Genomic DNA, 12,541 nt, shown 5'->3' with positions numbered 1-12,541 from the left:
GCAAAGACATAGTGTACAAAAAGGGGTAAAATTAATATAAAATTAACTTCCTACCTTCAGTGGCTACATCCTCAATTTTAACTTTGTGCTCATGAGCCATGTAGCCCAATATGGAGAAGATTGCAAATCCTGAGATGAAGCTTGTGACGCAGTTAATGGTGCTAGTCAGCAAAGCATCCCTAATGATGGAGAGAAGAACAGCCCAGTGAAAAGAGCTACATGGGGAATGTCTTATAGCAATAGGAAGGATCTTGTGAAAATGCTGATAGTGTATTTGTCCTGATGATCGAAGGTCATGTCAGCATACTGTGGTAGAAAGTGACATATGCCTGCTTAGTATTTTGATTTAAAACTGAGTTCTGTTCTAAAAACCCACAACACTATGTTAAATATTAAGATATTAAGGAGTAATGTCATCATCCTAGCTGGTAGACATAACATAGTAAGACTCTAGCGTGAAGTGAAGGAGCCTTACTATTCATCAGGAGTATTTTCAGACAGCTGCAAGAGTGCATTTTTAGCAAACTGTTGCCATTCAAAGGGCAGTGGGTATCCATCCTTAATTGTTAATGAGGCCCCTTCATCTGTGAAGTCAGTATAGTATTTGAAAAAAATACAGCTCTTGTTCACCAAATTGTATAATATTTAACTTTTAAACTGAATTTACTCTTGTCACAATGTGCACCTTATAGTAAAGATTGTTCAAAGCTGTGGTTTTAAACCCATCTGCCATGCTGTTATGATGGATGAGTTTTCCTGGGCATTAATAAACCCTGTTACCAAACCTAGCTTGAAGATAAATAGACTGTACCTCTTTTGATGTCTACCTAATCTGCACAGTGTCTGGTCTGCAACTGTTTGCTGCATATGACCTTTACAGCAATGGACATGGCTCTGTGAACATCAGTGATGTTTAATAAGCAGAAAGTAAATATGACTTCCTTTCATCAGTTACACTACCCAAAAACATAGGTGTCATACATCAAACTTTATCCTGTTCCTTATATTGCTTTATTTTGATAACACTGAAGGATTTGTCTTGCAATTCTTTTCCTGGAGGAAGGCTGCAGGATCAAGAAATACCAGATTGGAACCATAAACTCGAATTATTTTCCATTATTAAAGAAGATGATTGTTAGGTATTTTTCCTTGCTAAGATGGGAAATTAATTGTTTCCCACTATTCAAAAACGTTTCACACTAGTAAATAATGCTTATTTCTGCCTAGTCAATAACTAGATGTTAAAAGTGATACTTAATTACTTACAAACTGAGGTCAGCTAGTTCTCAGTATCTTCCATGTAAAACTAGATCATAATTTAAGCACAAATTCTTATATTTGCTAGCCCTAATTTTCAGTATTTTCCCCTACCTTACATTACTGACATTATTCCTTTTAAGAAAGGTGTGTTGAAAAATAGATGGGAAAGAGTAGTGCTGATTTAGAAACAGTGCTATTTTTAATTTGTCCTGTTTCAAGAAAGCCTTTTGAACAAAATATATCAGTGCGTTGTGGAGCTACACGTAGTTACATGTAGTAAGCCATGAAATAATATGATTTCACATATACTTGGTGGTCCTTTCTTAGCTGCAAGTGGGGTTTTTCTCTTTCAGAGCAAACTTCAAATACAGAAGAAAAACAACTATATTGGGAGACGCTATGAGACTACTGCAAAATTATTTGCAGAAGAAATGATAAATTCTATTTTGGAAGATTGCCGTGGCTGGCATTGTAACAGCAGGGTTCTCAAACCTGGCAATACTACCTACTGCAAATAATCAGTTGGCAACCTGTCACTCTGGGTTAAGTACAAAGCTCTCTGAAGTTAGTGGAAGTATTCCATGATTTTGGCTTTCAGTCTGTTTAAAGTAGTTCACATCTATATATTTTCTTGTACCTTTTCACTTTAGCATCCTTCAGTTCACAAGGTATTTATAATACATATACTTTCTGAATTAATATTTCATGGGAAATTTTAAAGTGATGCTTATTGTCATTCCAAAGTGCAATGTTAACAAAACCTCTGAACGTCAGAAGTTGCAGAGCAGTTCTGGGTAAATTTCCATGGCAGCAATTCAGCAAAACTGACTCGATTTAAAGTCCATTCCTAAATTGGAACTCAACAAATACTATCAGAAATAGAATCCAAAAGCGCAGAAACACTTCTGGAAACTGGAATTCTTCTGCTTTCAGTTCCTGGACCGGTAAGATTTCATCCTCACTATTGCTCTTAATGGTACTTTTGAAAGGCAAACACAGGCACAGTTTACACAGCTGTCTATAAAGTCCAAACCTAATCCTATCTGTTTTGCTGTACAGCACATATCTTGGCAGGTTCCTGTTGCTAAAATTTCAGAGAGGAAGAGAGTGTTTCAAGATTTGGGTTGGTTGCTATGTCTACATAAGCCTGGCCATCATTAATAAATGACTGAAGATAAAAAGATAGCCTAGTGCTTATTCCAGCTGCAGTTAGAGTAAAATAGCATCGTTCTGAAACAGTAATGAATGAATAGCCTGTCTTACCTGTAACAGTTGTTGTCGAACTTATTGTAACTGGCAAATGCAATTAGAACGCCAAACCCGGCTCCTAAGGAGTAAAATATCTGAGTAGCTGCATCAATCCATACCTGTGTAACGACACCAGTGCTGTCAGTGCAGTCCAAAAGATACATCAGGGAAATGTAAGAGTGTACAAGATAACTGGCTTATCAGAAATGGTCAGCACTCAGAGCTAGGGGGGTTTGTAAGCGTTCTCATCCCTCATAAGGTGTCACATGGAGTGCAGCTATGGTCTGGAATTGCTTAACCTGAAATAGGAGGGGCCGAAGCAGTGGGCAGATTCTCAGTGCATGCACACTGCTGCCATGGTGGGGTACCACTTGGATCTGTGCATCTGAGCTTTTACTGAGTACTGAAATAATTGCCTGATTTGTCTCTTGGGTGACAGAAATACACTTCCAATAGTTCTTGTTCCAAGTTAGTTTGGAATGTACAGCCACAAAACTAAAAATAGTTAATGGGTCAAGAGTTACAGGACATTTTCTTTCCCATAAAAGAGGTTTCTTCACTGGACTGTTAGTACACTTTATATGATGCTTGTTTGTTTCAGAACCTGACGCAGAACTGACATGCTGTGAAAAGAACTATGCAGATTGTCCCCTGTCCCACTTAGAGATGGAGTTATTCCTGGGATAGTCAATAAATTTCAGTGTAGGTGCTGCTTGGCCATTTTAAGAATTGGCCAATAGGGAAACTATGTTCTTAACGCTGTAACATTTTCTAAAGTGACCCTCCAGCCCAACATCCACTTAAGATCTGCAGAAAGCAACCAGAAACAATGCCACAGTGCTGGTCTCCCGAATCAGAAGCCTGAAAATAGTCTACCATAGTTAATGAAGGTTTCACTTACTCATCTACTTATTCAGAGATATATAAACAAGCATCTTCAACAGGGTGATGAAGTCAGTGAAGTGAGTAATACTCAACATTTCTTAAAGTGAGATCTTCAGTGTTTGATTAGATCTGGCAAGTGCTCAAGACTACAAAAAGCACTGGATTTCATTTCCATATGTCTCTACAAAATCAGAAGTTTATGAACTCCACCTGCATGGGGATTTTCATGCTAAGCTGTCACACTTGGCCCAGTGAGAGTGCCTCATCCCATCATAACACAATATATGAAAGCACTTATGCTACCCATCTTTTTTCTTTCCTCAACGTAGATGATAGATGGTTTCAGCTATTGCCTGCTGAAGACTATGAACTAGTTATTGAACTCTGGATTTGTAGAGAAACATCATTTTATGAACTGCTGAGAGTTAATCGCTTGGAAGATAAAATGAAGAGCAATCTGTGATGTGTTTATTGCAAGCCAGTGCAATTGACTTTTTTCAAACTGCAGTTCATACAGGGCTTTTGGGTATCATGAATTTCTTTTACTAAATAGCAAAACAATCCTGTAAAATTAAGTCCTTGCTCATTTTTTTTTATAGCTACTTGCATCTTAATGTTCTGTCTCCACACAAATGTTGATATCAAATTGGGTTGTACTCTCTGAGAACATTTATGTGGACAAGAGTGCAGAGGGGGGGACACAAAGCCTCCTGTAATTTTTCATGGGTTTTTTTTAAACGTGCCATAATTTGTGGTGTTAACAAAGTGCCTTAATTTGTTTTAATTAACTTTTCTTAAACTATAACTATATCTGTCTGCTGCCACAAAGGCCATAAGGCGCATGTTTCTAGTGGTTCTCTAGTTCCTCTGTGCCTTGCCAATAGAGCTGTACTTGTCATACTTCCCCTTTCTTGCTGTTCAGGCATGGATAGGCATCTGCTTAAGTCCTGTTGATTCAAATGAGAGGGGTAGTACCTCCTGCCAGCCAGTATATGTATACTTGAGTACCTGTTGAGTTACTTGAGTATCTGTTGAGAATTAGCTCATAGTAGCTGGTAAGAAACAAATTTAGATACTGTTTTTATAGGCATTAAATATAAAAGAAATTAAACATTTTACAGGAAGCAGCCATCAGTATTTCTTCATGGTTGTTTATGCCTTTATAACTTTTGTGTGCATTCTCTGTGCTATGCATTTAAAGGATTACTGTGCTGCGTGGAGAGGAAACAGGTGTACCCCCAATACTCTATCCTTTCTTCAGGAAACATGTTAAGGTGTAAGAAAAAGAGTCTTCCTCATGCCTAATTTAACGTGGATTCCTTAAGCAGAACAGAAGTGTAGCTCCTGTTTTACACAGGTATTTACTGTATCCATTTGTGCAGTGAAGATGAGCATAATAGCTTTGTAGTTTCTGGACTTTCAGCAAAGAACATAGCTAGGCATTGACCTTGTTAGGAGGTTCTCAGGTGGATATTTTTCTCTCCTTTTTCCAGAGATACCCTTTGTGAATTCAATATCCCTGCAAATGAAATGTTTCAGGGCTTGCTCAGTGTTGTGCAGTATATGGCCCTGTAAAACAAGGCAGACCTTGATGTCAATCAGGATGTTCTAAGCTCTTCTAGAAGAGTGTTGGCAGAGCCCTGGGTAGGCCACTACTGTTCCTGACTTACAGGTTTCTTTGTTAAATTCTTCATTTGGGAGGGAAAAAAAGAGAAAGATTCAGCAACACTTTGACACAGAACTGAAGGAAGGAGTTGATTCTTTGGAGCCTGAGGACAAAAATTAAACACAGAATCCTATTGCAGCAGCAGGTATCCCAATTTTAGTGCAGGAGAAAGGCTCATATGACAAAGTAGTTTGTGAAACTTCTCCCTATAACTGATCTTTAGTCTTCTATTATACTAGAGCAACTTTTTTTTTTCTTGCTGTCTGAAAAATTTACTCTTAGAACCAAATAACTTTAGGGTCATCCAGATAGCAGCTGCAGAAATATTAAGCCAAGAAAAAGCAGTGCACAGAATGTTGTTCCAAAACCAGAAAGCAGCTATGATTATAGAGGCCTAGATTCTTAGCTTATGCAAGCTGGCACAGCTCCACAGATATCTAGTTCAACTTGTGATGTTTTTTTCCAAATAGCACTTCAAATATGTAAGAAAACCACCTCCTTTGTTTATCCTTGCAGCTTTGTATTTATGTGGATCTGTAAGCATGGATTATTGAGGTGGCTGCTGCCTTGGTGAGAAAGGTGGATGTAAGTCCCATATTTGAAGTTCAGTTTGACTGTTCCAGAACGGAGTCAGATGGGATCTGGGTTCTGGTGATAAGTTCCATTGTTGAAGGAATGCCAGTTTCCGAATTTAGCATTACAAAACCAAGAAAGGATTGTTTTGCTGAGAGTACATAAGATAGGTCTGTGTTTTAACACTCAAGGTCTTTGCCTTTTTCATTATTCAGGAAAAATCAAGATAGGATGTATAGAAAACGTACAGTGTGACTGTGTACGGACTACAGACATCTCTGAAAACTGCCAATTTTTGAGACAGCTAATTTCCTTCTAGTAAAACATCCTCACTCTTCAGTTTTGCAACTATTTGAATGGCCTTGTGACCCAGCCACAGAAATACTGCTGTCATAAATGATTTATGATAGTTTAAGAATAGTACAGTGGTGACCAGAACATTGTTCTTTGTGGTTCTGAAATGCTGGTGATTTCATGAGTTGGATGCTGTGTTACAATGGATGAAATAATTCTTAGTTCCAAGGTGCTGCACAAATTGAGTTGGTTTGGATATATTTAATGACAATGCCTAGCAATGTTGTTAAGGATACAGTGAAATGTAATGTTAAGGATACAGTGTTACTTTCACTAGTAAGATAAGAACAACATGAAGGACCACGATTAGGTGGGCCAGCACTAGCTTAGTATGATCAGAGAGGATTTCATAGGCCAGAATTTGTGTTTACCAGGTTAATATTTAAACTAGGGATTGAAAACGAAAACATTTTTCTTGAGGGAATTCTTAGCTTTTTGAGAACTAAACTTTTGCATGACTCAGTTTTAATGTGTAAAGGATACTATAGTTTATAGGGTGCACAGCACGGACTTTAAAGGACTGACACCTGAAACTACCCTCATACATGGTTTTTTTGGGAGTTTTTTTAGTTGGCTGTTTTTATGATCAGAATATTTGGTATAGGCTGAGATGGTCCTGTTATGGACAGTGTTGGAAGGTTAGACTATCAGGGATAGTGGACTAGTGCTTATGCAAAAGCAGAAGTGTGGCTATATAACTTCAAAAATAAGCTCTGATATTTTTGGTTTTAGCAACGTGGGCAACAGGTTCGATATTCACGACAAAGGAAAAAAGTGAACTTACTGTAGCTTCTTTCAGTCTTCTGAAATCTATGTGCAGGTAGGCATTTATTCCATTGTATGCACCAGGCAGGGTGATGCCGTGTATTAACAAGACAAATAATACAACATAAGGCAGTGTGGCAGTTATCCAAACAACCTGCAGACAACAGAGACCCCAAAGGTTATTTAGCTGTTACAGAAGGTGTAAGAACATGTGAAAACTACAGCTGGCACTTTCTTGTCTCTGTCCATTCAGTGCGATGGAGAAGCTCTTCATAGTTTGGCTTAGGGAAAATGCTGTTATGTATCCTGAGTCTTTACATATGTGTGTTTACAGACACAAGCAGGAGACAGGTTTGACAAACAGATGTGTAGTGCTTATACATTACCAGTGTGTGTTAGACTGCTGATTAGCTTTTTGGCTATATGTTTGTTTACTAAACAAGTGCAGTCATTGCCTGATGTTAGGTGATGCTTTCATGAAAATATACAAAAGGAGCTCAGATGTATCTAACCCTAAAATTTCTGTTTAGGTGTTTTCTGAGGGGTATCAAAGAATAATTTCAAATTACTTTCATCGGATATTTCTCTGAAGTTCTCATGGATTTTATATAATAAAACCAAAGCATCTTAAACCACTGAAACATAAGTACATGTGGCTAAGAATAGAAGGCACATTTAAGACAATTTAAAGGCTTTCAAAAACATTTCTGATGACATCACTAATGTTGAATTGAAAATAATATACCAGTAAAATTTCAGGTTAGAACAACACACAGGTAGAACTTGTAAATAAAAGAGTGGCTAAATCAGAATTTTGTGTTTCCACTGTATGTATATGAAGGCCTCTCACATGGTTTGTTCCCCAAGGGTCTCTCAGAAGCAGTGATTTAGTCTCTTGTTCTCTAAAATTAGGAGACTTCATAAAGGAGACAAAGAATGTACTTGAGATAGAAGGACAATATTAGCTCTACCTTTCCTGAAGTCTTCACGCCTTTCCACAGACTAAAGAAAAGAATGATTACCACCACCAAGAGGCAGAGGGAAAGTTGCCAGCGAGGCAAGCCAAGGTCATGGATTCCACGGCTTTCATGCAGGTGCAGAACTCCTCGCCTACATGCCAGATACACAGAAACAAAGCGAAGTCATTGGGGGGGAAAAGGCTTTTGCGTAGCTCATCCTTTGGGCAGCATAAATGGATGGTGTACTGCAGTAGTAGCTGCACTGCTGACATTGCTTGCAGTTAATGAAATCTGTTTTGTGAAGATTTGAACATTTACCAGCACTATGTGAAAGGGATGGCCACAGGCAAAATTCCTTTATCTCCTCAGCACCAGGAAATTGTTACCCTCCCTGTCTGGATGCATGGCACAACTAGGTAGCTCTGCTGGCTGTATAGTGCTTCCTTCCACAGTGCTTTTATGTTCTCACTGGCCCAGCAGCGTCAGTTAGGCACGACAGTGCCATAATGATAGCACTCTGTTCTTCACTGGAGTTGTTTGGAGATGTTGGAAGGACCATTCATTGGTTCTTGCAGAGCCTGCAGAACCTCTGTTCTTGGATATTTTAAAATTTGCCCAGAAAAGGCCTTGGGCAGACTGATCTGCCTTTGAAGTTAACCTTGCTTTTGGGTAAGGAGTTGTGTTAGATGACCTTCAGAGATTTCTTTCTGATTCTAAAGAAGTGAACCGGTGGCTTCCTGCAGCTTGAGCAATTCCAAAGTTAGTTTAAATTTCTTTTTGAGCAGGCTGAAAGTGGGAAAAGTGTTTGGATAGGAAAAGCAACAGTTGGTAAATTTAAATTGGATACAATGTTCTGTGTTGTTCATTGGGACAGTGGAGTGATAGTAGCGGCAATTCTCTTGCTTACTAGGGCTAATTCTTTAGAGATTACACAGTGAGATGGATAGAAGTGTAGAAAAGAGTTTTGTCCTCATGGCTGGTGCTATCTACAATTAGGTGTTGTCAAAACTCCTGCACACATTGTGTGCAGCAGGCACAGGGGTATAGTAGAGACAAACGTTGAAATGGGTCTCCCTTTCTATTGAAATGTCTTTTGCTGCTTTTTCAAATCTAAACCATGCAGAAATACTTGCTTTACTGAAAGCTGCATTTACAAAGAGGAATGGTGTTGCAGATGAAGCCCTGCACTAGAGAAGAATTTCAGAGCTCAGTCCTGGCTCTGCTATGGATGACAGGATGCTGGCTCAGGGATTCAATTTCTTAGTGTTTCAGTGCCCATCTAGATAAAATGGTTGTGATTTTCTTTGTCTCCTTCCCTTTATCACCTTTTATTTGCAATGTAATTTTTGGTTAAAAATAGAAAGTTGATCTCTGTTGGCTTCTCTCAGAACCATGACAGTACAAACAAATCAAAAAAGTCCTTTTCACTGTTAGACCCTCATGTGTTTTATGAAGGTAACTACATTTTAGAGAAATGGAGGTATGAAGTGATTTGCCCTGCATGACTGCAGATGTGTAGAGGCTAAATCCTGAGGACTGCAACTCCAGCCTCACTGGCTACCTGCCTGCAATCTCTTACTGGAGAGATGGTGCTTCAGAATTAACTTAAGCACTTGTCTTATCAAGTTGGAAATGAATGAGATAGTTGAGTAAGTTCCAAGACAGGGCAAACCTGTGCCATCTTAAATGAGGAAAATTGAAAAATGTCTGTACTACTTAAACTGTAGAAACATGCTGGGAAAATCAAGGCTCATTAGAATGATCCATTGAGCAACATGAGAGGGTTGCACACAATTCCCTTTTGAATGTTGTATTTTTGGACTGTTGGATAAAAGATACTTGTAGAAAGCATCTTCCTAAATTAAGCAGTTTATCTGTTTCTGTTGTGTTTTAAGGCTAATAACAAGTGAGGCATTAAAAGGGTAGGTAGTGACCATGTGTTTGTGGCATATATTCAAGAATGATCCTATTTAGAAAGTATGAGGTGAGTTTAACTCTTATTATACAACAGTATAGCTATATAACAATATGTTACCCATATAAACATAGGGACAGACTTCTTCATCTCAGCTGAAAACCTATTATCTTTATTTAATGTAAATAAATAGGTAGGTCTCATTCCACTTTTGCTTATGCTGTGAGTGAAAGCTACTTCTACTTCTGCTAATGAAGTGTAATTTGCCAGAGGATCCACAGATCTTAGTGAATCTTGAGCAGGGATGCCTCGTTCCATTCTAAACTTGCCAGCTTGGGCAGTGATAAGTGTAGCTGGGGAAAGCTTTGCAGGGTTCTACTCAGAACATTTGTCCAGCATCTTGGGAGGGATTTGGCAATCTGTGCTATCATGGTTATGCTGCTATTGCAAAAAGAAAGTCCTTTGGATTATGGAATCTGAACTTGCATTCTTTGTGCCCATTTAACTTTTCATTCTTCTTGCCCAAATATTTTTTCTGGATTTGTAAAGAAGCCTGTTGCAGTGCATGGTTGCTTTCCAAGAAGCAGCTAGCAATGTGTCTTACTATTTGGAACACTTGCCTGAACTGCCATTTCAAATGTGGGATTCCCAGGATTTTCAGGAGAATCTCCATTCAAGAGTTCTGGCCCTTTAATCTGGGGAAGGGATCATAAAATAGGAAGAGAAAAATACTTTCACAACCAGTTTAAACAGCTGCGTAACTGGGCAGCTAAGCAAGGAAATCTTTATAGATAGCTGCTGTTTCTGAGCTGTGGTTCTGGCAGGTTTTGCTTTCTTTTCCTTTTGTGTTTTTCTTTGCAATGTCTAGATAAGTCACAGAAGCTTTCTGAAAGATGCCCTTTTTGAGGGTCACTGGGGAGTAGTTTGTGAATATTTACCTACTAGAAGCTACACTTCTGTGTTAGCAGCACCGTACAGTATAGAAGGTCTAGTGCCAGACTGATTTAGGTTAAGATGTGCTGACATCTGAAAAGATGGAGGAGAGAAGCAGCAGCTGAAGTATTAGATAGGCTAAACCTTCTTGGTTTGAAGGATATAGCTCTGTAATGTTCTTTGAGAACCAGTATTTTCTGGGAGAAGTGCAAATTTGAAAAGAACTTTGCATTTATCTTGTTCATCAAAGTTAGCATACATCAGTGATGCTATAGAAAATCCAGTTAGCACAATTATGCCACAATTAGTCTTGTTTTACATCAAGGAGTACTTATTTCAGGAGCATCTGAGGCTATTTTTAGCTTGTCACTGTTAAGGAAGTTGAGTGATAAATCCCTGACTGGCTCATTTAGATTATATATAGTCACTTCCCTTATACTGGCCACAAAGAGGAAAATGTGACGGGAGAGATACTACAAGATGCCCTGCTCAGGAAGCTCTGAGGTCAAAACACCTGAATATTCAGCCTTTTTATATTACAGCAGAATAATGCAACGTGGCCAGTGTCTGTACCTGAATTCGCTAGCTGCAGGACCGTCCCATTTCCTAGTGCTATAAAGACATGTACAAGTCATAGACAAAATGACTTAAATTTCTAAGATGGGGAACCAGAAGAGATGCAGCACCAACTAGTACTCTGTTGTCTGTCAGCTTCTTCAAATTATGTCCAAACCTTCTGAGAATGTCTTAAGTAAAAGCCTCTGAAAGTGATCCTTTTCCATAAGTATAGAAATACCAGTCCAATTCTGCCAACAAAATAAACTCTCATAATTCACAACTGAGTCAAAGAAAAAGGAAAAATCAGAAGCTGTAGGACAACTGGAATTACTTTTACTTGCAGACTGTTGTTACTGAGAAATGAATGAAAGTAGATGAGAAATATGTGCAAAAAGAAGATTGAGAATAAATGTTAGCAAATGGAGCTGGCAAAGTAGAACAGGGTCATCTTATGTTACGCTGAACAAAATGCAAGAGGGTATAATAAATCCTTTAAGCTTTCTGATGGTCTAGTCAGAGCTCTAGCAATATTTAGTTAGTACAGCACCAAGAATCAAAGAACATGCACTAGAGATAAGAGTTTTTTACAAAAAAGGGATTTGTGAAAAGGAGCCTGATTTATGGAAAGGCTGTTTTCCATGTAAGGGAGTATAAATGACATTTGCAATGACTTTGAGTCTGTAAATGGGTCCCAAGAGTCTTTCTGCCTAGCTGCAAGAGGGAGGAATGTGAAGGGATTTCAGACTGAAGCTGCGTTCAGCCATTCTGGTTACTCTCTTTGGGAAATTTTTTCTGGTCTTCGCCTTCCCTGTACTCTCTGCTGGGAAGATTCTCCCAGTCACCCAGTAACTCTGGTGCTGATTCTTGCCTGAACTTCCTCATCGCATTCAGCTAAAGGGATATAGTGTGCCTCCGTTTGTTTGCTGGTGCTGCTGTCTTCTGCTTTGCCTTTGTGCCGCATTTGGGTGCTTTTTAATTTGGTCTCAGATTGCCAACAGAAAGCTCAGGTGTTTGGTGTTCACACATAAACACTACAGAAGACAAATTATTGAGGAGGCAGGAGGGAAACTGCCCAGTGGGACTCAGTAAATGAAGGGATCCTGTTGTTCGAATAATAGGTGATGTTGGAATCAATAAATTCTTCTCTATGTCTTAGCGTTCTCCTCTATAAAATAAGGATTGTTATAAACCTTTGCTTTGTCTCCACTCAGCAATTCAGAATGTACTCTTTATGGAAGTGGTGAATATTTGAGTTAAAACAGGAAACAAAACCAAAGGAAAAAGAAATGCCAAGGTTCATGAGCTGAAAATTATTCTGTATCTTGTTCAGTCCAAAACATTTATTCCATAGCCGGAAAACAGGAGGTAAGAAGTTTAGGTGTGGAATTCTCCTAGAAGTTTTTGTTAGACTGGTTCTTTCCAAGG

At 38.7% G+C, this 12,541-nt stretch overlaps 1 protein-coding gene across 1 annotated transcript in view; it reads right to left on the bottom strand.

Annotated features, from left to right (window-relative positions):
• Positions 1-12,541, bottom strand: part of SLC6A2 (solute carrier family 6 member 2) — a gene marked incomplete at both ends in the record, with an annotated part of 71,386 nt that overhangs the window by 21,414 nt on the left and 37,431 nt on the right. Inside the window, 4 exons of the mRNA XM_084269936.1 lie at positions 55-179; positions 2,524-2,627; positions 6,771-6,905; positions 7,723-7,861. Of these exons, the coding sequence (XP_084126062.1) occupies positions 55-179; positions 2,524-2,627; positions 6,771-6,905; positions 7,723-7,861 (503 nt within the window). The remainder of the gene's footprint in view (positions 1-54; positions 180-2,523; positions 2,628-6,770; positions 6,906-7,722; positions 7,862-12,541) is intronic.

The sequence above is a fragment of the Gallinula chloropus genome (assembly GCF_964237585.1).
Source record: "Gallinula chloropus genome assembly, chromosome: 13".
Classification (NCBI taxonomy): domain Eukaryota; kingdom Metazoa; phylum Chordata; class Aves; order Gruiformes; family Rallidae; genus Gallinula; species Gallinula chloropus.
The sequence above is the reverse complement of the archived record's forward strand: the minus strand, read 5'-3'. Positions and strand labels throughout refer to the sequence as shown.